General features: G+C 38.6%; 2 protein-coding genes, 1 long non-coding RNA gene, 1 other non-coding gene and 1 pseudogene across 6 annotated transcripts; 4 read left to right on the top strand and 1 right to left on the bottom strand.

Moving 5' to 3' along the window:
• The first annotated feature begins 12,302 nt into the window (after positions 1 to 12,302).
• On the top strand, positions 12,303 to 15,782 carry LOC103452641 (uncharacterized). Of its 3 annotated transcripts, none has more exons than XM_008392163.4 (7): positions 12,303 to 12,628; positions 13,213 to 13,296; positions 13,535 to 13,916; positions 14,455 to 14,651; positions 14,751 to 14,892; positions 14,991 to 15,150; positions 15,431 to 15,782. In XM_008392163.4, the coding sequence occupies exons 2-7, from the start codon at positions 13,268 to 13,270 to the stop codon at positions 15,454 to 15,456; spliced, it is 936 nt and encodes a 311-aa protein (XP_008390385.1). In that variant the 5' UTR covers positions 12,303 to 12,628; positions 13,213 to 13,267; the 3' UTR covers positions 15,457 to 15,782. The 3 variants fall into 3 exon arrangements, with proteins under 3 accessions (XP_008390385.1, XP_008390384.1, XP_017192202.1); XM_017336713.3 differs by having other exon boundaries at positions 12,346 to 12,628; positions 13,208 to 13,296; XM_008392162.4 differs by lacking the exon at positions 13,213 to 13,296 and having other exon boundaries at positions 12,333 to 12,628.
• A 460-nt stretch (positions 15,783 to 16,242) lies between these two features.
• Positions 16,243 to 17,035, bottom strand: LOC114820617 (uncharacterized). The gene is made up of 2 exons (XR_003768044.2): positions 16,806 to 17,035; positions 16,243 to 16,710 (listed from the first exon to the last, which is right to left on the bottom strand). It is a non-coding gene; the product is annotated as an uncharacterized lncRNA (long non-coding RNA).
• Positions 17,036 to 22,559: 5,524 nt separating this feature from the next.
• On the top strand, positions 22,560 to 23,774 carry LOC114820616 (1-Cys peroxiredoxin). The gene is made up of 4 exons (XM_029091616.2): positions 22,560 to 22,733; positions 22,818 to 22,966; positions 23,120 to 23,266; positions 23,353 to 23,774. The coding sequence occupies exons 1-4, from the start codon at positions 22,616 to 22,618 to the stop codon at positions 23,596 to 23,598; spliced, it is 660 nt and encodes a 219-aa protein (XP_028947449.1). The 5' UTR covers positions 22,560 to 22,615; the 3' UTR covers positions 23,599 to 23,774.
• Positions 23,775 to 23,795: 21 nt separating this feature from the next.
• On the top strand, positions 23,796 to 26,838 carry LOC114820364 (uncharacterized; annotated as a pseudogene).
• On the top strand, positions 24,237 to 24,309 carry TRNAF-GAA (transfer RNA phenylalanine (anticodon GAA)). Its single transcript has one exon. It is a non-coding gene; the product is annotated as a tRNA-Phe (tRNA).
• Positions 26,839 to 26,971: the final 133 nt, after the last annotated feature.

Here is a 26,971-nt window from a genome sequence, read left to right as displayed (position 1 = left end):
AAGAGCTCAGCCACAAAGGGGTGTCACTCCATCATTCACCTTTCCATCATTGTCGTGCACCACCATTGCACTCCCTTTGGATTCCTATGTCGTGCATCATCATCCATGTTCCCTCCATTGACTCATTTGTTGCATCGTTCCACTTCCTTTCCTTTGTCTACCATGTGCACAATATCCTTTCACCTCCTTGCACTCATTGATTCACCACTTACTCACATTTCCACCCATGCCATGCATAATCACCCTTGTCCCCTCCATCATTTCAGATTTCATGCATCATTACATTGAATCATTGCACTCAATTGCTACACCATTCCTTGTTCCCTCCATCATTTCAGATTCATGCATCATTTTGAATCATTACACTCAATTGCTACACTATTCCTTGTTCCCTTCATCATTTCAGATTTCATGCATCATTACATTGAATCATTGCACTCAATTGCTACACCATTCTTTGTTCCCTCCATCATTTCAAATTTCATGCATTATTACATTGCATCATTGCACGAAATTGCTACACGACTCCATGTTCCCCTCCATTGCCATGCACTTCCTCTATAAAAGGAAGTGTGTGTAACATAAATTTAGTTCATACTTGGTTAGATCATTCACTCCCATTTCAACACAACCTTCATCCAAACACATACATTCCTCCATACAAACAAACCTTCAAACACTCACCAACACCTTGTGTCGTAACAAAGGAAGGGAAGGAAAGTGCTTCGACGTGCTTGCTGTCCAACTTGGATCGTTGGAGCGCTTAGGTGTTTTCTTTCTTTTGTTTCTAATGTTTAAATTCATTTCCTTTTGTTTTGTTGTAAATATGAGTGGCTAACCCCCTCTTGGCTAGGGGTGATTTCAAAGCCATGATTATGTGTGCAATATAATTTGATAAATTCCAGTTATGAACTCTTGAATCGTGAATGCAATTGGCATAACTATTTGATTGATAACTTATTTGTATTTGTTAATTAAGGGTCGACACTTAATTGGCATGTATAAATCCGTTGCTAGAATATAAGGAAGTTTCACATAATCGTTACAAACTTATATTCACATGTAGTGAAGGTCGCTTATAAACGATCGTGTTAAGTTCAATTCCTAACATGAGTGACATGATGTCATAGTTGCAAGTGCTTTGTCAATGCTTATGATTTTCATTAAACGTAATGATCTTTGATTGTATCTCTATTATAATGTCATGTAGGGAACTTTTGAAGAATGTTTTGAGTTGTCGAATGATGTCATCCAATCCAATAAGACAAGGAAAATCTGAGAGTTAATTAGTGATGTCACGGTTAATTTGGAGCATTGTCATTCATAATTCAATGAAGTAGTAACTGGAAATTAAGTTATTTGCATACATGTCATGTGTGGAGAAAAAGCCTCTAGCTATCCCATCCATCATCTTATTTCTCAAATTTGTTTTACAATCTGTCTAGTTTTTCATACTTGTTTGTTTGTTTCAACTTCGTCCAAAACTCAATCCCCCTTTACTTTAGAGTGTCTAATCAGCTAGAATCTGTTTTAATTTGTGTTTTTAAATGTTTTGATTCAAGTAAAAGTCAATTTTCGTCCAAAGTCATTCCTAGTGTCTAGTTTAAGTTTATTTAGTTGTTTTAAGCTGTTTTGAGTATTTTAAGTTTGCTTTGAGTCTTTTGAGTCTTGTTAAGTATTTTTAAGTTTAGTTTTATGTTTTTGAGTCAGTTTAGAGGTTATTAACAAGCCCTCCTAATCTCCGGTCCCGAACGATCCCTACTTATACTTATACTACAATTGTCAAATGAGGGTTAAATTTGTGTGTTGTTAAGTTAATTTTCTCATTAGGGAGTTTCTCCCAGACCTTTTAGGATTTTTCTAGTATAAATAAGGTGACCTAAGCTCACTCTAAAAATCCACCGCGCCCCGCATATTTCAGAATCACCCCACACCATACTACCATTCACTATCTCCGCAATTTGTGAAGAAGAGCTTAGGGACGCGCTTTGCCATGGATTCCGGGTTCTATCTTTTTTTTTTTTTTTAATATCTATGTGTAACTAAGTTATTTTCTAATGTTTATGATGAAGTCATGACATGAATAATTGTGAAGTACTTTGTTAATTATTATCCGATTATATGCCATGTTATATTCTTAATCTTTGTGGGTATTTTATTCTGGATTCGGATTTCTAATGATTGATCACCTTTAGGAATTTTGCATCTAGATATTTAGATAAATCTATGAGGATGACCAATATCAAACTAGTCCTACTTGGTTGACATGATTCTTCTACACTTAATGGGTTTTTATGTGTTTAATTGTATGTCTAACCAATAGGATATAATTATCATGTAGAGATACAAGAGTTGATGTCTGACCACAAATTAATTCATACCTTAGAAAGAACAACCTTTAACATTGGTATGGTAATTGGATAGTAGTTGGCTCAAGGAAAAGTAAATAGGATTGTTGTTGGTGGATTCATAACCTTAGACTTCCATTGTTTCTCAATTTCTTCTTGTGTCATGTGTTTATTTGAATTAATTGTCTTTTTGTCACGCCCTGGACCCGGAGTCGGTAATAAAAAACTCGAACCCGAATCCGAAACGTGAGTTAAAAGCTCAATAAATAGAAGGAAATTGAAACGGGGGGTTGGAAAATAAATTCATCTTATAAAAATACTCCAAAATCCTTACCAGGTGTACAAAAATAATACATTAAAACTCTTAGATCCCTCATCTAACACAAGCTCAGTTCGTCTATCACCTATCTTGCCAAATAACTCATTTGTAAAATAATAGGTGAAGGGTGAGCAACAATCATCGTCGCTCAATGAGTAGAATATGAAATATGTCAGTCAAGCGAAGCCATTTTAAACGTACTATAAAATAGGATAATAATATCAAAACTTTAGCCACGTAATTCCATATCACATCATCCCTTTATGTGTTCATTATATCCTTTATAACTCATTACGTGACCCCTAATTGCCTTCTTGCCCTAATGTCCCCGTGTCAGGTTTACATTTATCCCTCGGATTAATGCAACACTAAAGTTCTCATGCTCCATGAACATATCCAAATAATCCACATATCACCATATTAATAATTCCAAAAGCATTTCAACAAATCCAACATGCTTGACTTAAAATAGATAGAGATTTATAAATAGATAAAACCCACAATAGTTTGTGGTTTTCATTTATAAGAAAATAAGAATATTTTGAAACACATTACATAAACCACTTACCTCAATAATCCAAACTAAGACAAACCAACTAACATCTCTGCACACCTCAAACCCTAGCTTTCCCTTTTTCTTTTCTTTCCAAGCTCTCACTCTAACGTATATATAAATATATACGCACAACACACACACATACACAATTATGTATGTGTGTGTGCGCACACACACCAATCTCTACATAATGCATGCATTGCATGCTATCTCCATCTCTCTCTCCTACGAGAGCTCACAAGCTACACACCGCCTCCCTTCCAAAAACAATGGAGTGAGGCTCCTATTTATATTTTATAGGTTAGGGAAACCGGCTACAACTTAGTTGCAATTGGATGGTTTTGGCGGTCTCAAAGGCAAGGATAAACAGGTGTCCTAAAATCTTTCCACGCAGCCACTTTTTGATGAAGACTAAGGGCTGGTTTGGTATTGTTGCGCTTTGAAAAAAAGTTGATTTTGTTGTACTGTGAGAATAAGCAGCTGTGAAATAAAGTAGCAGAATGTTTGGTAAACTTTTTTGTAAAAGTGCTTTTGAAAAAAGAAAGCAGTATTATAGTGTTTGGTAAACTTTTATGTAAAACAGATGTGAAAAAAAAATCGGTTTTTCAAAGTTGGGTTTTGCAGCTTTGTGTTTTTAGCTTTTTTTCACCCAAAATTGTGAAAAAAAAACTAAAGTTGAATGTTTACCAAACACAAAAAAGCTCCTAGTTTTTTTTTATACCCATTTTTTTCAGAATCACCTCAGTACCAAACCAGGTCTAAGCAACCTATATTGCTTATTCATCAAACCTATAATCACACGTGTAAGAAATATAAGTGACTAAGCACTTAAACATATCCACCCCTACCACCTCCAGCTTCCATGTTGCACCATTACTTACCTATAAAATTGGCATCTAAAACTCTAAATAAATATTTATTTTAAGGGCAAAAGACTGTTTACTACCCTCATGTTTCATGGTTTTCAACATTTAGTACATCAATTTTTTTTCGTCTCAGAGTCATACCTAAAGTGTAAATTTTGGGACAATCTCATACATCCGTTAGTCAAACTGTTAAGTCAGCTGTTAACTGTGACGTGGCGCCCATTTGGCCAATGACTGGGCGCCACGTGTCATCCACGTGGAAATTTTAAAAAACAATTATAAAATAATATATATATATATATTATAAAATTAAATAAAAAAAACGAATCTGGGCAGATTCGGAAGAAGAAGAAGAAGGAGAAGGAAGAATGAGGAAGAAGAAGGAAGAAGAAGAAGAAGGAGAAGGAAGAAGGAAGAAGAAGGAGGAAGAAGAAGAAAAAAAAAGGAAAAAAACTGGGCAGATTTGAAGAAGAAGAAGAAGAATGAGAAGGAAGAAGGAGGAAGAAGAAGGAAGGAGGAAGAAGAAAAAAAAAATTGGGCAGATTCGAAGAAGAAGAAGAAGAAGAAGGAGAATGAAGAAGGAGGAAGAAGAAAAAAAAAACTGGGCAGATTCGATGAAGAAGAAGGAGGAAGAAGAAGGAAGAAGAAGAAGAAGGAGAAGGAAGGAGGAAGAAGAAAAAAAAAACTAGGCAAATTCGAATGAGAAGAAGAAGAAGGAGAAGGAAGGAGGAAGAAGGAGGAAGAAGAAAAAAAAAAAACTGGGCAGATTCGAAGAGGAAGAAGAAGGAAGAAGAAGAAGAATGAGAAGGAAGGAGGAAGAAGAAGAAAAAAAAAACTGGGCAAATTCAAAGAAGAAGAAGAAGGAGAAGGAAGGAGGAAGAAGGAAAAAAAAACTGGGCAGATTCGAAGAGGAAGAAGAAGGAAGAAGAAGAAGAAGGAGAAGGAAGGAGGAAGAAGGAGGAAGAAGAAAAAAAAATGGGCAGATTCGGAAGAAGGAGAATGAAGAAAGAAGAAGAAGAAGGAGAAGGAAGGAGGAAGAAGAAAGAAAAAAAAACGAATCTGCTACCCAGATTCAGAGGAAGAAGAAGGAAAATGAAGGAAGAAGAAGGGAAAAAAAAAAAAACTTTTTTTTTTTAAATTTATTTATTTATTATTTTATAATATATATATATTTTTTTTTTAAATTTCCACGTAGATGACACATGGCGCCCAGTCATTGTCCACATGGGAGCCGTGTCACTGTTAACGGCAAACTTAACAGTTTGACTAACGGATGTATGAGACTGTCCCAAAATTTACACTTTAGGTATGACTCTGGGACGAAAAAAACTTGATGTACTAAATGTTGAAAACCACGAAATATAAGGGTAGTAAACAGTTTTTTGCCCTTATTTTAATTTTAAAATACAGGGTCTCACACTTTTATTTTTTTTCTTCTTAATTTTAGTTTTAATCAATTACTCAATTATTAAATTCAATATATCCTTTGTTTGTTTAATTAAGTCTAGCGTAATTAATCGGTTAAATTGGTGTTAAAGCAATCATTGTGGGATCGACCTCGTATTTGTACATATTACTACAATTGATTCGTACGCTTGCGAGTTTAATTTGGTTTAAATTAATCTATTATTTAGGTTAGTTTAAATACACATCAACCCTCTTCATTAGAGATGGCCTAAGGTTCTTGTCCCTTTTCACCATTTTACACTTCCAAGATGCTGATGAGCTATTAGTACATGTTCCCACCGGAGGTCCCTATAGGCATTAAAACCACAATCTAAAAACGCACCAACAGGATCCTCTCCGAATCCTCTATGTGAGGATATTGGGAACCCATGAATTGTCTTCGTTTATCGTACATCGTGTGTTTAGTTTATCAAGTAATGTTTGTGTTCAATTTTAAATAAAAAAATTTAAAATGATTTTTTACCGCATGATGTACGATGAACGGATACAATTTTCAAATCCACGGGATCGTCACAAAGAAAATTCAAAGAGGATTCGGATTCAAAAAAAACATGCTCTTTGGAATACATGCATAGAAATAGTTCATCAATTACAGAGATCCACTTCGAATCTAACTGTTAGAAGCCTCCAGATCATTTAGATTAAATTCGACAGTCTTCATTAACACCAATGACCATGAAAGAACAAACCTTTGACACTGACATAACATCAATTAAATTATTGGCCTTTTTCAGTATGATCCATTCTGGATTCTCCCAACGACCCCCAATCGAAATACTATTTAATGTCGGGAGTCTAACTCCTCAAAATTTTAGAGTTGGATTCCAAAATTCAAGCGAGTCCCCTACTATTTAATTAAACTATCTTTAGATGTTTTCAAATCAAGTCGTTAAATTTGAATTAATTATTGAATTTAAGGAGCTGTGCCCCTTTTGACACACCCCGACCTAGATCGAGACATGCTGGGCATCACGTGAGGGTGACGTAGCCATGTGCACAGTGCGGAAGCAATAGAGATATAAGGAAATACAAATAACTAAAAACCAAACCAACTAGAGCATTAGATAAGATAAGGTGCAAGTGTGATATTAAGTGTAAGTTCACAATCAGAGCATAAGTAGCCTAAGTGCAGTCCAGCAGGACGAATACTAATTATACAATCACAAAGATAATCCTACATTGGTGATAATCTGTCAGAGCTGCCATGAATTCCTCGTAAGTCACCGACAAGCACTCCTAACTAGAACCTGGAGGGGCGCAAAACAGAAAGTGTGAGTGGGTAAAACAAAGCTTTTCAAAACCATTTCATTTAACAAAAGTTGTAACCCCTCGTCGTAAAACCTGTATGATTTCCCAGAAAATAGAATGTATATATATAGATACATATCTCAAAACCATGCTCAGAAAACGATATTCCTAAGTATGTCATGCCAAATAACTCAAAATAACAGAATAAGTAACTCAGGTGAAATAATATATCAGCCAGATCCACCTAAAGTGGCCTGTACGACTGAATCTATAGCTCAACAAGTATACCTGCACACGAGTCGGAACCATCTAAGGTGGTCTGTACGACAGGATTGGGTGTAAATAAATAAATATGCTCTAGTGCTACGATCACGTGAAGATTGTGCGAATAATCGCAGGTCACCTACGAGTCAAAACCACCTATAGTGGTCTATACGACAGGACTGTGCACCTAACTTGGATCCAAGGTGAGCATATGGTGCGAGAGGTGAACATCACGTGAAGGTCTCTGCCCTGGCCACGGGCAGGAGCACTAACACCGGGGTGCAGGTTTATAAATTCTCAACACATCTCACATAATCATCAATTCATATATAAACAATCTACAACTTACCTGGTACTTACCTGAGCGTCCATATCGTCAAATCACATTATGCATACTATAGTAATTCATACTTTAAATATAACTCAATATGCATGGCATTTCAAAATATAATTTATTTTAAAAGCATTTTCTGGGAAAAAGGCCAAGTATATAAGTATATACTGAAAACCAAAAGCCCACTCACTGATATGTGGAAGGGTCGTAACCCCCAAACCTTGCTTGACTGCGCTCGTCCTCATGATAGGTCTCACCTATATGCGAAACAACTATATAAACGTTATTTAAAGTACATACACAAAATTAGGAAATAACTTCCCATACAGTGCTCAAATGGGGTGTTTGAATATACCAACGTGATCTACTCAACCTCATGAACATCCCCATATTTTTAAAATAAATTTTGGACGTCCCACACACCACCACGTGTCGGCCAAGGCACGGCTAGACGCGCTCCCACGCGCGGCCAAACCCTAACTGAGCCTAACGGCCGTTAGGAATATTCCGTTAAAACCTTAATAAAAGTTAATGGTGTTACCTGACGCCGTTAGAATATTCCGTCAGACTTGATGGAATATTCTTCTTCGTCTTCCTTGGTTCACCGGTGCCGTTGCGATCGCCAGTTTCTGGAAAATATTCAAACCTTCATTTCTCACTCATTTTTTTCACCAAAATCCATGAAATTTGTCTCAAAATGAAGCTCAGAGTGAGTAGAACACATTCTTACCCTCTCAAGCCTTGAAATCCACGGGATCTCGCTGGAGAAACCTCGATAATCCGGCCAAAATTTGAAACTCGTCAAACTAAGCTTCCCGACGTCCAAAACACTCCAACTTTCTTCCCCGAGCTTCGTGAAGATGTTCTAAAGCTTCTTAGGACCTCAAAACTCCTTGAAAAGTCCACAATTACGATCACATAAATAGTGCTCAAAATCGGGGTTCTTGGTGTCTCAGGAAAATGAAGGCTTCACGTCCAATGAAATGTATGGATGGGTTCCTAAGCTCACAAGAAACACAAAAGCAGGCTCCTCAACATCGATCCATAAAGAAATGGTCTGGTTTGAGGTTTGTCCGTACAGTTGTACGGACTTTCAGAAAAATCCTAGAGAATGAGAGAGAGAGAATGGTCAACGGGGTTGTTTGGGTGTGTGTGTGGTCCTAGTTTGGGCTACCAACCAAAACAAACAAAAGCTTAAGTCCTAAATGGGTCCAAACACTTAGGAAAGATTTTAATTGGTCCAAATCCTTAGCCCAATAACACAGACCACCATCAACACGCTCAAGGGCAATTTAGTCATTTCATGTCATCGATAAAAATAATTCGGGACGGGCTGTGACACCTTTGGCCAAATAATGGCATGGTGGCTTTCACAGAATTATAGCCTAACCATCGATTGGAAATGAGTTTTTGGACAAATCAAACCATTTTTTTGCTTTTGGACCTTTAACCCTTTTCATGGCCATCTCTAACCGAAGGGTCTATAGGGCCAGAGGGCCGAAAATAGCCCGAAAATTGTCTCCAACCGAGGGTTAGGCCAGAGGGGTCGTGGAATCTGAAAGGGCCCCATGAAATCTGAAAAGACTGGCCAGAAAATTGATTAATCTTATCGGTTATAACCAACAGTAATACTGAACGCCTCGATCCCAATATTCCTCGAATACCAGGATAGGCACGTACTGGCCTATATCTGAGGGTGACAAAAGTCATTTATTGAGTGCAAAAGCTGAAAACAAGGGATATATAAGACTAAAAAATATAAAAGAATAATGAATATGCATTTACAGAACGTGTTCAGAGCATACAACTAACTAGAACACGAAAAGAAATAATATAAAATTCAAAGAATAAAAGAAGGGGTCCTACACCGAGAGGACTTGAAGATGCCAATGCGGAAGTGCCTTGATGTCGGGTTTGTATGCCTCAATTCTAAGTCCTGAAGGGGGCGCAAAACAAACATGAGTGGACCAAGTTGATATATATATTGTAAAACAAGTATCAACGTACTAACCCCCAGGTTTTATGAAAACACATATAAAATGATAAACATAGGTTTTCCGAAACCTAGTATGCTGTGCAAATAATAATCACTAGTGAATGTCCGATAACCCCCAGGCCCCATGCCGGCTCCTCGTCCCTATGCTAATAGCCACGTGGCAGCAAAAGAATAGAGGAGCTGGGGGACAAAGTTCACGGGTGGGCCCCTTGGGCTCACCAATTAAGACCCAAAAACAATTTTTAAAAGGAAAATATCCCCAAACCTAGTGAAAATACAAAAATACCCTTTTCATTCCATAAATCCCGGGACGGGTTGTTACAAATACATTTACATTAAATACAATAAATGTATTCCTGTCGGTTATAATCGACAGGAATTCTTATAAAGAATTTGAATCCAACGGCTAGCTGACGTCAGTTAGCCGTTGCTAGCTGGCGCTAGTTACCGTTGGATTCAAAAATTTTTTTTTTTAAATTCTCAAAAATTATATTTTTTTTCCTATAAATACCTAAACCATTCATTCACCATTCCTCACAAAATTTTCACCATTCCTACACCATTTCAATTCTCATATTTTCCTTCCTCTTTCAAAAATCAATCTTTCAATTTTTTCAATAATTTTCAGATGGCCTCGTCTGCAATGAAAGGTAGGGCTTGGACTTGAAAAGAAGATGAAGCTCTTTGCAATGCTTATAGATGAGTGTCGGAAGATGGTGTGAGGGGGAATTGTCAAACAAATGACGGTGTTTGGACTCTTGTGTCCAAAAAATACTTAGAGTTCTATGAAGGCACCACTCCAATGAATATTCAAAACCACAAGAGTTGTTCTTCAAGATGGAAGAAACATCTTCATCCAAGTTTGAACAAATGGCATCAAGCATTGTTAGCAGTCGCAAGAAGACATGAAAGCGGCGCTAATTAGTACGACGAAGTAAGTGTTTTCACAATTTATTTTAAATATTTAATTATATTACATTTAATTTCATAAATTAATTTCCTTTAATTTTTTTCTAGGTACGCCAAGTGGAGGAATTGTATATGGAGAGCAGCTCGAAACCCTTTCAATTTCACAGTTGTTGGGAAATTTGTAAAGGGTGGGTGTTATTTGAAGATCCACCACAGAGAGCTCCTACGCCGGTGTTCGGAATTGCATCCTCAGCTGCAGATATGGATGAAGATGGATCTCCAACCATTCAACAAACAAGGGTAGAAAATTCGTCTTCGGGTGAAGGTTCCATACCTGGGGCTATGGGACGAAACAAGTCGTGAAGGTTGAAGGAAAAGGGTAAGGCAAATGATGATTACGCCGCTCAACATGAAGTGGCGGCCTCATTGCGATTATTGGCGGAGCAAAATGCTCTTAAGGCGGAAGAAAGGAAGTGTAGGCATGAAGAACGGACTAAACAAATACAAGAAGAGATGAATGATAAGAATATGGAAAGGGAACACTTCGAATTACACTCCAATGAGTAAGGCCTATTTTGATAGGAAAAAAAAAAGAAATTTGAGCCGACGGTAGTTGTTTACCTCTAACTATACTCCTACGATGGCGAATGATGAAGATGATGTTGATTATGGATATTAAATTTAAGTTGCTGTAGTTTTTAAATTTAAGTTAATATTGTTTTCAAATTTAATTTGTAGTTTTTAAATTTAATTTGTCGTTTTTAAATTTTAGTTGTAGTTTTTAAATATAAGTTGTAGTTTTTAAATATAAGTTGTTGTTTTAAATTTAAGTTGTTGTAGTTTTTAAATTTAAATAATAAATTATGTTTGGCCCTATGGCCCTCAGTTAGAGACGGTTTTTTTGTGACAGGGTTAAAACGAGCCCTCTAACCCTTTGGCCTTCGGTTGGAGACAGAAGCAAATATGACCATGTACTGTTCATTAAAATATTAATATCTTGGAGGGCCAGAGGGCTAAAACGAGCGCTCTGGCCAGCCCTCGGTTGGAGATGGCTTAAGGATCTTGTCCTTTTCACCCTTTTACACTTCCATGATGATGATGAGTTATTATTACAAGTTCCCACCGGAGGTCCCTACAGGCATTAAAACCACCATCTAAAAACGCACGAACAGGATCCTCTCTGAATCCTCTGTGTGAGGATCTTGGGAACCCGTGAATTGTATTCGTTCATCGTACATCCTCCTGTTTGTGTTCAATTTTAAATAAAAAAATTTAAAATGATTTCCAACTGCACGATGTACGAAGAATATATACGATTCTCGGATCCATGGGATCGTCACAAAGAAGATTCGGAAAGGATCCAGATTCAAAAAAACATGCTCTTTGGAATACATGCATAGAAATAGTTCATCAATGACAGAGATCCACTTCGGATCTAACTGGTGTGAGCCTCCAGATCATTTAGATTAAATTCGACAGTCTTCATTAACACCCAAGGACCATGAAAGAGCAAACCTTTGACACTGACATAACATCAATTAAATTATTGGCCCTTTTCAATATGATCCATTTTGGATTTTCCCAACGACCTGCAATTGAAATACTATCTAATGCCGGGAGTCTAATTTCTTCAAATTTTGGAGTTGGATTCCAAAATTCGCGCGAGTCTAATTCTCTACATTTTTCATTTCGATTATGATTACGTAACATGCCATAAAAGTTAAAAACAAAGGGATGTGATATTTACACACCCCTGTTTACTTCTCACACACCCTTTCAAATTTTCGGCCGTCAGATCAGATAAATTGAAGAATATCAACGACGAGAAATTAACAAGGGGTGTGTGAGAGGTAAAAAAATGTGTGTGGATTGCACACCCCAAAAACAAAATGTACTGCTAACGTGGGCTTTGAAATTGAGGAGACCTACAATCCAAGTGTGCGCTGAAACGAAGCCCATCGCTCAATAGAAAATGGATTCTGGAGAAGGATCATCAATTTTAAATAGAATTCTCTAGTCTCTTTTGGAGTGCGCTAAGTACGCGGTTGCCGCCTCGCCGTAGGAACCCAGAAGGAGGAGCATCAGGCAGCCGTGTACCTTACAAAACCTCAGCTGCGAATCCCCGTTTCTAGAACCACAAATTGCAGCAGTCAGAATTTGTCACTAAAAACAAACATTCACTATTTGAAAGCTGGAAAAACAGTGTGGGGGAAGAAAATAGAAACGGAAAAGCTTCGGAGACGGGAAAACATGGCGGTGGAGACGGAGCCTGTGACGGTGCCGGAGCTGGCCCTTTCTGATACTGACATCAACTGGGACAGGTTCCTTTCTCCTTCTCCCATTTTTTTTATTTTCCTTCCCATCTCATTTCCTCTACTCTGTTTTTTTATGCAAGCGATATTCTACTTTAAACTAATCTAAATTGTTGCTAGGGAATTTAGAATTAAGTTTAGCTGTGAACTTGCTAGGGAACTTGAACTTAGGTGTATAGGGGAGCACATCCGCTATAGCCAATATGGATACGTATGTGTATACTTCAAATTATTATGATTGTGTTAGGCCAATTTGGGCAACTATGTTTGTTGCCCTTGGATTGTTGGATTCTTGAGGGAATAGAGGAACGACTGTTCATCGGTTTTTCACATGGCGATATTCTAAACTACTCTAGTGTATAGGGCTGCGAACGGGGTTCAAGGGTGGCACTCTGCTCTGCTTAACTGGCCATACTCGTATGCATGGTCTTTTTTTAGTGGGTCTATACGTGCAATGTTCTTGTGTAATGCACCAGTTTTAGCATATTAACCAATTTTTCAGATGAAATTATGCTTGACTGTCTGTGTTTAGTCCTGATTAGTTTTGGGCTAGAGTGATTACTCATGTTTATGTTAGTTTAATGTCAGTGTAGAACTATAAATTCTCAAGTTGGCTGGATTTAGAGCTCTTGTGGCGGCCTACCTCTCATGTACAACTTGCCTAAGCAGTCTCAACGGTAAAATAAGTCTTCGATGCATTTCGCAAGAAGTATTTTTATCTCAAAACCTCTTTTTCTTCTTGGAAAAAGAAAACAGAACACAACCACAACCACAACCATTTTCTAATTCTTTTTATTTATGCCAATGAAGACATGAGGTTCTGCCTTTTATCTCGCCTTAATTTAAGGGAAGTTGCTGATGTGCTTATGATGGACTAGAACTAAATGTCTTTTTAACTTTATTCACCTCGATCAGGTTGGACAAGACAAGGTTTCACATTATCGGGGCTATTCTCTTCACAGCTCAGTCGGCCTTGCTACATCCAACAGCAGTTGTAAAGACTAGAATGCAAGTAGCTGGTTCTGGACTCTCTCACATGAGTGGAATATCAGTATTTAGACATATATTAAAATGTGATGGCATCCCCGGCATATTTAGAGGTTTTGGCACATCTGCCATTGGATCGTTGCCCGGTAGGGTCTTGGCTTTGACATCACTTGAAGTATCAAAGGATATGATGTTGAAATACACTGATGGTCTAGACATGCCTGAGGCTACACGTGTTGGCATTGCTAATGGTGTGGCGGGAATGTCCTCAAATTTAGTTTCTTGTGTGTACTATGTGCCTTTGGATGTGGTAGGTCAACCAGTTCTTTCTCATTTCCTAATATATTGTATTTCGGTTTATGAGCAAGAAAATGAATACTGGATCGGAATACATAAGAAAGAGTAGATGAATTGCTTGTATGCAGGTCATGCTTGTATACCTTTTACTGTTTTTGGCTAACGAACTAATATTCTGCATATGTTTTCTTGAAACTGTTTTATTCTTATCTCCAACTCTAATTTCCTTTTAAGAGATGAATATACAGATCCCCAAAATCAAAAACCGTCGTTCCCCTTTCTTTTGGTTTATAATTATTTGGTGGGAGTCATTCCCTATGAAAGTAGGCTTGCCATATACACCACTTCCGCGATGCAGTATTTTGCTATTGTTTCCTCACGGTTTAAATGGCTCAAAAGACTCTAATGGAAACATGAGACCTTTTTGGTAGTTGTGTGTGTAGGATAAGAGTAGAAAGTGTGATTGATGCGTGGTATTCAGTTCTGTCTTTTGATATCATGCATTGAATGTACCTGTTTATGTCCTTGTCACTACAATTGTGCATTCTCAGATATGCCAAAGACTAATGGTGCAAGGACTTCCTGGGACTACATCCTGCAACAAACCATTTGATGTTATACAGAATGTGAAAAAGGCTGAAGGTCTTCGTGGATTGTACAGAGGCTTCGGATTAACAGCTCTGACCCAGTCACCAGCAAATGCACTTTGGTGGGGTGCCTATGGTTCTGCACAGCACATGATCTGGAGGTGTATATAATTTCCTGGCGGACAGTTTGTTCTGTTGCAGTTCCTTAACTTCAGCCGAATATGTTGTGTAATTGTTATACCTCCTTTGTATTGTTATAGGAGTTTGGGCTATAGAGACGATGCAGAGAAGAAACCGTCTCATATGGAGATGGTGACAGTTCAGGCTTCAGCCGGCATGATGGCTGGTGCTTGTTCCTCTATTATCACTACTCCTATTGACACAGTCAAGACACGACTTCAGGTAATTTAGCATATACAGCCGTTTTTTTCCTCTATAATTTCTAGAGTCTTAAATAATAAATAAGCCCTTTGGCTAATTCTTCAATATGGTACTTGAAGGTCATGGATAACTATGGTGCTGGGAGACCATCAGTACTGAAAACGTCAAAGACACTCCTTAAAGAGGATGGATGGCGGGGATTTTATAGAGGTTTTGGTCCAAGGTTCTTAAATATGTCACTCTATGGAACTACAATGATCGTTACTTACGAATTGATAAGTAAGTTAGCCTCCCAATTAATTTTATTTTCTAAGGCTTGCAAATTGGAAGTCTAACTGTGGCCGATGAAATTATGGATTTTATTCTCTGATGAATTAATATACTTTATCTACATGGATATGAAACCTGCCTTTTAGTTGTGAGCTGCAGTAGGATCTTAGTTCATGGCTTTGAGGCAAACTTCAAATTTCATGCTTTTACTTTCTATATTAATATGGTATATTTTGAAGATCGACGACGTACTAATTACTGCGTTTTGCAATGCTCGCCTATTTATCAGAGAGATTATCTGTAAGGGAAGGATGAAATCGTAAGCTGGAAGAGGTACAACTTTGCCGCAACACTTGAGATGAGATCAATCCGGGTATTCGAAATTTTATTTTTCTCAACAGACAGACATAGTCTATCTACGTAAGGATGCATTTCTTGAACGGGCTCCGTTTCTTGCTGTTTCCTTCCTTGTTATTTGAATAGGAAGGCTGGGTTTCCATTCACCCTATAGTTTTGTAAATGTGCATGTCGATTTACATTTCATAGCTTGTTCATCAACTTTTCGAGCTATTTCTAACGAACTCGAATTTTATGTTGGATTTTTTGTTCCGTCAGTTCAGTTTAGAGTTTTTCGGGTTTTATTTTTGTTGTTCTTTTAGTCTAGAAATTGATATTTTTTACTTTCTGAAGAATTTGCCATGATATATCTAATCCATGCATAATATCATGAAAAATGGATACAAATTTTTTGCTGCTACTTAGTATCGGGAATAGGTTTAAAAAGTATAAGCTTGGCAGCGGATCACAAAATCTTGATGATCTTCTGCCTTGAAATCGTCCGCCCTGCACCCACCCTCGAGTACATGCTTCAACAGGAATCACACAAGGGTAGATTGATACAATAGAAACCTCTGGTAAAATGCCCACCCGTAATCCAGCAGATAAAGTACATTACATAATCCGTTTTAGATATTGGTGACTTACCCATTCAGTGACTTTGACACTGGACGTTTCAAAAATGGGTACTATCAGGTCGGGTGAATTCAATTCAATAATAAATGCCTGTTGGCATTCCAGCCTTCCTTCTCCTTTTAGGGCCTATCCAAAAGAGAATCCAGTGCTTGTGAACATCTGACTAGAGTCAGCAAATATCTGGGATTCATATTTTGCATTTATCACGAAAGAACTCATTCCACTCATTTTTTTCACATCGAAACAGAGAGATAATTACAACGCCATCATCTACGAAAATTAGTCGAACGACTTCATTTTCTTTCCCTAGGGGCAAAAGACAACAACGTTAAGTTTACAAATTTCCATAGGGGCAAAAGACAACAACGTTAAATCCGAATCCGAGAGGTACGGGGGTGTACTGAAAAATGCTCTTGCACTTGGGAAAATGCGTACCACTTGAACCAAAATTTTGACAACCGATTGTTCGCAACAGATGGTCCTTGAACTCCTTACCGACGTTTGATTTCGAATTCGGATTCTCGCATTCCACATTTCGCCTGGCGAAATTTTTGAGGTACACCGCCGCAGCAATTTTCTGACCTCAATCTTCACCTCCTGGTTGTTGTGCGGAAGCGTCAACCAAGTGTGAGTGAAAAAATAAACCACAATAACTGACAAAAGATAAATGAAAAAAATATCAACAAGAATACCAAGATTTATACTGGTTCGGCAATGCCTACATCCAGTTTGGAGACCACGGAGTATTCCACTATAATCAATGAGAACATACAATAGTGTTTATCACTCAATTTCCCAAAGACCCGAATAACCCAAGCTCACTCACTTACAATAGGAAGGGAAAAAACAAAAAATACAAAGCAAAACAATTTGAGAAAATTCTTTTCTCTACCGAATGGCTTCTTGCTCTTTTTCCTCTCATATATTACGGGCTGCTCCTGCTTCTCCTTTTAAAGCCAAAGAAAGTGGCTCCTCAAAGAAACCAATGGTCAAAGGCCTCCCATCAAGTCAAAAGAATTAGCATAAGTGCATCCATTTTTGTTTGTCTCCCACATGCAGCATGTCAACCAACACTCACTACCACAAAAGTAGCCGAAAGTATTGTTTCACTTTTGACTATTGTTTGAGCCAATAATCAACAATCTCCACCTTGGCTCAAACCTCTAAGTAGAACTCCTAATAGTCGTCTCCCAATTCCCCATGGGGCAATCAAAAAATTTTACAAATGCCAATCAAGTCTAAGAAGTGCTTAAACTTGAGCAACGAAACTAGCTTTGTCAACATATCTGTAGGATTGTCAGCAGTCTCAATCTTCTGAAGAATAATATCTCCCTCGTCAATAATCTCACGAACAAAATGGAACCTCACGTCAATGTGTTTCGTACGTGCATGATAAACTTGATTCTTTGCTAAATGAATAGCACTCTGACTGTCGCAATGAACATCCACATGGTCTTGTTGAACCCCTAAGTCATCAAGCAACCCTTGAAGCCAGATGGCTTCCTTTATAGCTTCTGTTACAGCCATGTATTCTGCCTCAGTAGTTGACAAAGCAATTGTAGATTGCAGAATCGACCTCTAACTTAATGGACCTCCAGCAATAGTGAATACAAAACCAAACCAATAGTGGACCTACACTTGTCCAAATCACCTGCGTAATCAGAATCCACATATCTAACAACATATTGACCAGTAAATTTATCCTGCTGGAACAATAAATCAACCTCCACAGTACCCAGAATATACCGTAGAATCCATTTCACAGCTTGCCAATGCCATTTTCCTGGATTATGCATATATTTACTGACAATACTAACAGCTTGTGAAATATCAGGCTTAGTACACATCATAGCATACATCAAACTACCAACAACATTTACATAAGGAATTTGAGCCATGTACTAACTCTCTTCAACAGTTTTAGGAAACATAGAAGCGCTAAGTTTGAAATGAGGGGCAAGAGGTGTACTAACCGGTTTTGAATTTTTATTCATCCTGAAACGTTGTAGTACCTTCTTCAAATACTGCTTCTGACACAGACTAATCTTGCCCTTTGCTCTATCTCTTTCAATTTCCATACCTAGTATCTTCTGAGCTTCTCCCAAGTCCTTCATCTCAAATTCATTACTCAGTTGAGTCTTCAACCTTTCAATCTCCACTTTGCTCTTACATGCTATAAGCATATCATTAACATATAAAAGCAGATAAATGAAGGTTCCATCTTGTAGTTTGCGAAAGTATACACAATGGTCATAGTGACTTCTTGTGTACGTTTGCCCGATCATAAATCGATCAAATTGCTTGTACCATTGTCTTGGAGACTGCTTCAAGCCATACAATGATTTTTCCAATTTTCAAACCCAATTTTCCTTTCCAGCAACCTTAAAACCTTTTGGCTGAGACATATAAATCTCTTCCTCCAATTCACCATGTAAGAATGCTATCTTGACATCAAGTTGGGCCAACTCAAGGTCAAACTGTACAACCAAAGCCAACAGAATACGAATAGAAGAATGTTTTACTACAGGAGAAAATACCTCATTGTAGTCAATGCCTTCCTTTTGAGCGTAGCCTTTAGCTACCAATCTAGCTTTGAATCTTACATTGTCTTTTCTCAAAGATTCCATCTTTTTGGCATACACCCATTTACAACCAATTGCTTTCTTCCCTTTTGGTAACTGAACCAACTTCCAAGTCTCATTTTTATGAAGATATTTCATCTCCTCATCCATAGATTTCTTCCACAACTCACACTCTGAACTCATGACAGCTTCTTTGTAGGCGGATGGAATATCATCTTCAATAACGGGAAGTGCATATGCTACAATATCAGTAAATCGAGCAGGTTTTCGAATTTCCCTTCTCGATCTTCTAGTTGCAATATAGTCTTGTTGTTGTGGAGGCTCTTGGGTAGGTGCTTCCTCTTCATCATCATTGTCCTTATCATCATAATTAACTATAAGACTAGTGTTTGTAACATCAGACCTTACTGGAACAACTGGAGTCTTCAGTAACTCCACCTACTTTGAGCTACTCATGGTCTCGGTCGCTTCAGTTTCACCTTCATGCTTGTTCTGATTAACCATAGCAGCCTCATCAAAAGTCACATCTCTGTTTACAACAAATTTCTTCTCATCTGGACACCAGAGTCGGTATCCCTCCACGCCAGTGCTAAAGCCCATAAATAGAACTTTCTTTGCTATTGGATCCAACTTTCTTTCTCTGACATAATAGTAAGCAGGACAACCAAATATGTGTAAAAACTTATAATCAGTACAAGGTTTACCAAACCATACCTCCATGGGCGTTTTGCCCTCGTTCGCAGCAGCTGGCAATCGATTAATGAGATGGCTTGCATAAGTAATTGCCTCAGCCCAAAATGCCTTGCCTAAACCAGCATTAGACAACATACACCGGACTTTCTCAAGCAAAGTACGGTTCATACGCTTCGCCACTCCATTCTGTTGCGGTGTCTCCTTAATCGTGAAGTGTCTCACAATACCCTCATCTTGACAAACTTTCGAGAAAAGATTAGACTTATATTCACCTTCATTGTCTGATTTGAGAGTCTTGATCTTTCGACCGCTTTGCGTTTCAATCATCTTTTTCCACTTCAGGAATATCTTCAAGACTTCATCTTTATGCTTCATGGTGTACACCCATATTCTTCTAGAGAAGTCATCAACAAATGAGACAAAATAATGGCTACCTCCCCAAGATGCATTCTTGGAAGGTCCCCCCAAACATCAGTGTGAACATAATCAAGAATGCCTTTAGTGTGGTGAATAGCAGTGCTAAATTTTACTCTAGTTTGCTTACCTAACACACAATGCTCACATAATTCCAATTTGCATGCCTTTGCACCTTTCAATAAGCCTTGCTTCACCAATCCTTGCAACGCTTTTTCACCAGCATGCCCAAGACGCATATGCCATAACCTCGTGGTGTCTGTGTTATATGCGTGAGCAGCTTCAGTGACAGCTGCTCCACCAATAATTGTACTCCCTTGCAAGAAATACAAGTTATTTCATCTTGTACCTTTCATCACCACCAATGCCCCATATACAGCTTTAAGAACTCCACCCTCCATGGTGATCTTGAGACCCTTGGATTCCAATACACCCAATGAGATAAGATTTTTCTTCATATCTGGTACATACCGAACATCACTTAATTCTCTTATTGTTCCATCATGCATCTTTAAATAGATTTTGCCTATCCCTTGTGTTTTGCAGGCATTATTATTACCCATCAAAACCACTCCACCATCCAACTCCTCGAAACTAGAAAACCATTCCCGAATGGGACACATATGATAGGTACAACCTGAATCCAAAATCCACTCCTTGGAGTGACCATCAGCATATGAACTAGCCAAAGCAAACTCAAAATCATCATCTCCAGATTTTGCAATATTTGCTTCAGAACTCGCTTTCTCCTTCTCTTTGTTCTTCAATTTGGATCAGTCTTTCTTCCAATGACCCTTTTGGCGACAAAAAGCACATTCATCTTTAGCAGGAAACTTCCCTCATGACTTTGAACGAGATTTTCCTCGCTTCCTAAATTTTCTTTCCTCTGTTGGACCCCTTGCAACAAGTGCCTCGGTTTGTGAATTGTGAGTCTTCAGTTCCTTCTTACGACACTCATGATTCACCAATGTCGTAGAAACCTCATCAAGTTTCACCTCGGATTTTCCATACAACAGAGTAGTTGTCAAATGATCATAATCATCAGGCAATGAATTTAACAAACATAGTGTCTTATCCTCGTTAGGAATTTTCACATAAGGTTTGCTAAATCAGCAAGTATTTTATTATAATCATTGAGGTGTTCGTGCATAGAAATACCTGGACGATACTGAAATCGAAAGAGTCGCTTCTTCAAGAAGAGACGATTTTCTGCGCTCTTGGTCATATACTTCTCCTCCAATTTCGTCCATAACTCCTTAGCAGAAGTTTCCTTCATATACAGGTATTTCAACTCCTTATCAAGGAACGATCGAATAGTAGCACAAGCATGAAGATTAATTCGCATCTACTGCTTGTCATCAATATCTTCTGGTTTATCTTCCGGAACCATATCCAACTCTTGTTGATACAACACATCCATAACTTCACATTGCCACATACCAAAATTATTAGAGCCATTGACTTTATCAACCTCTAACCTTGTAGTAGTAGTTGGATGTTTATTGGATGTAGGTGTCGATGAAGACGATCCTGACTCCTTATTCTTCACAAATTCATCTTTATCTCCAGCCATCTACTTGGCACTCTTCACAAAACCGGCACTCTTCACAGGTACAATACCATTCACAGATACTGTAGCAGTTCACTGTTCAAGAAACTGGGCTCTTCATACCACTTGTTGTGCGGTAGCGTCAACCAAGTGTGAGTGAAAAAATAAACCACAATAACTAACAAAAGATAAATGAAAAAAAATATCAACAAGAATACCAAGATTTATACTGGTTCGGCAATGCCTACATCCAGTTTGGAGACCACGGAGTATTCCACTATAATCAATGAGAACATACAATCGTGTTTATCATAGGAAGGGAAAAAACAAAAAATACAAAGCAAAACAATTTGAGAAAATTCTTTTCTCTACCGAATGGCTTCTTGCTCTTTTTCCTCTCATATATTACGGGCTGCTCCTGCTTCTCCTTTTAAAGCCAAAGAAAATGGCTCCTCAAAGAAACCAATGGTCAAAGGCCGCTCATCAAGTCAAAAGAATTAGGCATAAGTGCATCCATTTTTGTTTGTCTCCCACATGCAGCATGCCAACCAACACCCACAAAAGTAGCCGAAAGTATTGTTTCACTTTTGACTATTGTTTGAGCCAATAATCAACATTGGTATCAAATTAACACACAAATCGACCCAATTTTCCACTAAGAAGCCATAAATCGCGTATTATCATGAGTTGCAAGCTTAATTACCGGTGGAGATGGAGAGGAAATAGTAAGGGAATTGGGGGAGCTACGAGAGGCAATCGAGTGCTTCAGTCGCCGTGTGGACGGCGCCGCAGTCGTGGCTGAGTGTCTCGTTCAGCAGCTGAGCGATTTGAGCTGCGACCGAGTAAGTGAAAAAGTGAGATATTGCGCCGGAAAGGAAAGCCAAAAAAAGCCAAAAAATAAAAGAAATTTGTAAACTTATGGAGATGCGGGGTATCGAACCCCGTACCTCTCGAATGCAAAGCGATGTGAGCTACATCTCCGTTGCTGAGGATACCGAAATAACATGTATAACATAAAAATAAGAATAATGAAAATTCAAGAGATTGCCATGCGCTCATTAATCCAGAAACCAATGGCCACGTTGTCTTCATATTGGACACGTGGCAACATCCCAAAACCAGTGCCATGGGGCCAACTGCGACAACTCCCTAGCCACGTTCTCCCCATGCAATGGTCCCACAAGTCTTTATATAGTCCCTACATGTCTCCTTTTTCTCACAAAGCACAGAGAGTTGCAGTTTGCGTCCGTTACTAGTTGTGAAGATGCCAGGACTCACCATTGGAGACACCATCCCAGACCTTGAAGCTGAAAGCACCCATGGAAAGATCAAGCTCTACGACTACTTGGGCGACAGCTGGGCCATCATTTTCTCCCACCCCGGTAATTAACCTTAATTACTTACTAATTCCTCTTGTTAATTTGCTTAATTAGTTTGATTATGTGGTTGCATGTGCATGCGTGTAGGCGATTTCACGCCGGTTTGCACTACGGAGCTCGGGAAGATGGCCGAGTATTCTCCCAAGTTTCGAGAGAAGGGAGTGAAGCTTGTGGGTTTGTCATGCGACGATGTGCCTTCTCACCTCGAGTGGATCAAGGATATCGAAGCCTACGACGTAAGTTCTGATTATTCAATATGTTCGATTGACGCTCTAATTTTGGCTAGTGTTTCCAACACTCATTTTTTGGTTATGTTATATATGCAAGGGTGGTTTATATATATATACATATACACACACACATACATATGTGTGTTTTGTGTTATGCAGTCCGGGTGCAAGGTGGACTACCCGATTCTGGCAGATCCGAAACGAGAGATCATTAAGCAACTTAACATGGTGGAGCCGGATGTCAAGGACTCCTCAGGAAACCAAGTTCCCTCGCGCGCTCTTCACATCGTGGGGCCTGATAAGAAGGTACTTAGGCCCAATGGAAGCTTAATTATGTGTAATTGTGTGTACGAAGGCTAAACTTTGGGGTTAATTAATTTGTTTGGTTATAGGTGAAGCTGAGCTTTCTGTACCCGGCGAGCACGGGGCGGAACATGGACGAGGTGGTGAGGGTGTTGGAGTCGCTGCAGAAGGCGAACAAGCACAAGGTGGCAACCCCGGCGAACTGGAAGCCGGGGGATCCGGTGGTCATTTCTCCGTCGGTGTCTGAGGAGGAGGCCAAGAAGACGTTCCCTCAGGGCTACAAGACTATGGACCTCCCGTCGAAGAAGGGGTACCTTCGCTTCACAGACGTTTGATAATGTTAAATACTGTGGAGATATCCGAAAGAATGAAGGAGTAGTGTGTAACATGAAGTATGTGCCTTTTGTTTGTGACTGGTGCCTAAATATGTAGTAGCTTCTGTGGCTGCTGCTACCCTTTGTGTAATTAAGTAATGAAGCATATTATCAATAATATCATGTGTGCGGATCGATTCTGTGTGTTTTTCATGCCCATGAGGGAGGGGGTGGTGAGTTCTACTGGTTAAGCTTAATTGGTTTATTTCTTGGATCTTTTATTCTAGGGTAATGCTTTAAATTTGAAGACAAAGTTTTGAAAATTATAAATTTGGAGACAAAGTTTTGAAAATTAAGGATTGATTTGTTGATTATTTAAACTTTGATAAACGTGTTTTTCTTATTGTTGACACATCATTTTGTTTGCGTATTTAGTCCTCAAATTTAGTATCTCTCAAATTTAGTATCCTTAGCATTGCTCTTTATTCTAAATATCAATACTAAGATAAATATGTGCCTAGCATATCATGTTTTTAGTTTAGAAGCCAGCATTGACAACACAGAAAAGCTAGCATTTGGTTGTGGGAGTATTATTGGGTGAGGGGTTAAAGTGTAATGCAAAGTGTTATAAAATAAGTTTATGTAGAACTTAGCAAGTGGCGGGGATAGCTCAGTTGGGAGAGCGTCAGACTGAAGATCTGAAGGTCAGGTGTTCGATCCACCTTCACCGCATTTCTTCTATGATTTTTAAGGGCCCCAAAGCCATGTTTTTAGTCTTACATTTGAAGCGCAAGTGGATTCTAAATTCAGACCACGCTGCTAACATCTCTCCTTTTAACGTCCCTAACCCTATGCATTCAATTCAGTTAAGGTGGTTTCAAATCGAACCAAAGCAATAAAATCACATTTTTATCCGATTTGGCTCAAGATTACACGTTTCTAGTGTTAATATCAAACCAAATAATTCTTTGAATATGAATTTGATTTGGTCGGTTTGAGTGGTTTGGACAAAACCTTTTACCCTAGAACTTAACAAATCATTTGTTATTTGTCACTTAACCTTGAGTCGAGAGCCAAACTCAAATTCTCGATACAACCAATTATCATAATAACGTACTTTGTCTAGTTATAAACTCACACTACCAATCTCACTCCATGTCCTCGCTGAAGCCGCTATGCTTTCTTCCCTGTTTTTCAACTTGTGGATCCCATCACAGCCACAGTAACTAAGGCCATATCCAACCGAAGAAGGGTCAAAGGGCTTCCTTTAGCTCTATAATCCTGCAAGAAATTATATTTTAATGAAAAGTGTTAAGACCATATTTTATACCATCTTCAACCGAGGGGGCCAAAGGGTCATAGGCCAAGCATAGCGCTTTGACAAAAAATCATCTCCAACCGTAGAGGCCAAAGGATCATAGGCCAAACATAATTTATTATTTTAATTGAATTAATATGGTTACTTAAATTAAACTACCATATTAAAATAAGGTTTTTGGACATATTTTGAGTGTCACTTGTCGCCAAATGAATAAGCCTTCAGATTTCATATATTTATATAATCTTAATAATTTTTTGGATAGGATTTTGAGTGATATGTATCACTAAAGTGAGTAACTCTCGAGATTTCTTATCTTTATGTACTCTTAATAATTTTTCGGATATGATTTTGAGTGCCACGTGTCGAGATGTAATTGGTTGTGCACATTTTAGATAGGATTCTTATCTACGTGATACTTCTTATCTTCAGTTTCCAATGTTAATAAATTGGCTGGATATTGGGTTAGAATTCACACACCTCCATACACCTTCACTTTTTTTAGAACTACCATTGACACTATGTTCTGAGACCCATCTATAATCTCTGCAAAGAGCTTCATCTTCTTTTTAGGTCCAAGCCCTTCCTTTCATTGCAGATGTGGCTACATGAAAATTATTGAAAAAATTAAAGGAAAGATTGTTGAAAGAGGTAAGAGAATAGAATGTGAAGAATTGAAATAAAATGAGGTTAGATAATATGGAATGGTGAAAAATATGTGAGAAATGGTGTAGGAATGGCTTAGTTATTTATAGGAAAAAAATAAGAATTTTTTTTTTAAATTCGTCAAAAAAAAAATTCAAAACATGACAAGCAGCTAGCCGTTGCCATTCAAATGGGCTAAATTGAAGAGCTGACAAAATGTAAAGCTTCACATTCTGGTGCTAGAGGGCTGGGCTGTAGGCCTGAAAGGTTGACTGCTCTTGGCCAGCCCTTTGGCCGGTTCTCCCATTTTTTGTCAGGTAGGAACCATGAGCCTTTTGGCCTAGCTCTCGGTTAGAGATAATTTTCATATTAAAACAAGTTATTTTTAACCCTATAATCTTTTGGCCTGATCGGTTGGAGATGGCCTATCTTTTCATTTTTCACACGCATCGAAAATGTGATGGTCTCAGTCAAAACCACTCATCTCCATAGTCAACCTCTTTTTCCTATCCCTCCACCTCCAACTCCTCCCCACTCTCACTCTCTTCTCCTATCCCGCCCACCTCCGACACTGTCTTCACCCTCCTCAACTGCTCCGTCGACTCCCCTGTCCTCAACAACTACAAGTCCCTCTGCTTCAACTTCTCCGGCCACGCCTGCGACGAGCTTTGCGACTCCTGCAACGCCTTTTGGATTTTCCGTTCCGGTTCCGGATTGGCTACTCCTACCCCCAATCCAGGAGGATTTTTAACCAACGGTGCTAATAGTACTAGTACGACTGCTGCTGCTGCTACTGTTTCTCCACCGTGTTGTTTTACGGGATACGATACGGTGAAGTTCATGGGCATGAGTATCTTGGACTGCACGCATTATACGAGCGTGACGAATACAGACGAACTGAAAGGGTTAGGGCCGTTGGATTGGATCTACGGGATTAAGCTGAGCTTCGCCGTGCCGGATACCGGGTGTGACCGTGTGAGAGGTGAGCGCAGTCCGGCGGGACTTGTGGGTTTGATACCGAAACTGAAGGGTCTCTCTGCCTCTGCTCAACTTCCTCCTATTTCACAAGACAATGTGGTAGGCTCATCAATTTTTATACATTTTCGATGTTTATATTGGTTTTTTTTTTTTTTTTTGAGTCGAGCGCGTTAGTAAGTTAGATGTTATATTAACCACCGATGAAATTTGAATCCACGCTGTCAAACAAAAGCACAACACATTTCCACCAATGTGGTAAAGGACCACTAGCTCGATATTTATATTTTTAAACTCTGAATTTGGATCGTCTATTGAGCTAATATTAACTTTTATCAACGACTCAGAGTCTGCAACGTTTTTCATTCAAAAAAAGCTAAAACTCCTTATGTCCTCAAAGAAATTTATGGTTCACCCCTGACCCTGAGATGAGATAACTTCCCCTCCCACTAAATA

Source organism: Malus domestica, chromosome 13 (genome assembly GCF_042453785.1).
Source record: "Malus domestica chromosome 13, GDT2T_hap1".
Classification (NCBI taxonomy): domain Eukaryota; kingdom Viridiplantae; phylum Streptophyta; class Magnoliopsida; order Rosales; family Rosaceae; genus Malus; species Malus domestica.
This window is presented reverse-complemented; position numbering and strand designations above follow the sequence as displayed.

What these genes read in the sequence shown, in the direction of transcription:
- LOC114820616 (XM_029091616.2), top strand. Translation starts at nt 22,616, where the DNA reads ATGCCAGGACTCACCATTGGAGACACCATCCCAGACCTTGAAGCTGAA. An exon ending in CATCATTTTCTCCCACCCCG is followed by an intron (nt 22,734 to 22,817) that starts GTAATTAACCTT and finishes GCATGCGTGTAG; the next exon opens with GCGATTTCACGCCGGTTTGC. An exon ending in AGGATATCGAAGCCTACGAC is followed by an intron (nt 22,967 to 23,119) that starts GTAAGTTCTGAT and finishes TGTGTTATGCAG; the next exon opens with TCCGGGTGCAAGGTGGACTA.
- LOC103452641 (XM_008392162.4), top strand. Translation starts at nt 12,558, where the DNA reads ATGGCGGTGGAGACGGAGCCTGTGACGGTGCCGGAGCTGGCCCTTTCT. An exon ending in ACTGACATCAACTGGGACAG is followed by an intron (nt 12,629 to 13,534) that starts GTTCCTTTCTCC and finishes CACCTCGATCAG; the next exon opens with GTTGGACAAGACAAGGTTTC. An exon ending in ACTATGTGCCTTTGGATGTG is followed by an intron (nt 13,917 to 14,454) that starts GTAGGTCAACCA and finishes GTGCATTCTCAG; the next exon opens with ATATGCCAAAGACTAATGGT.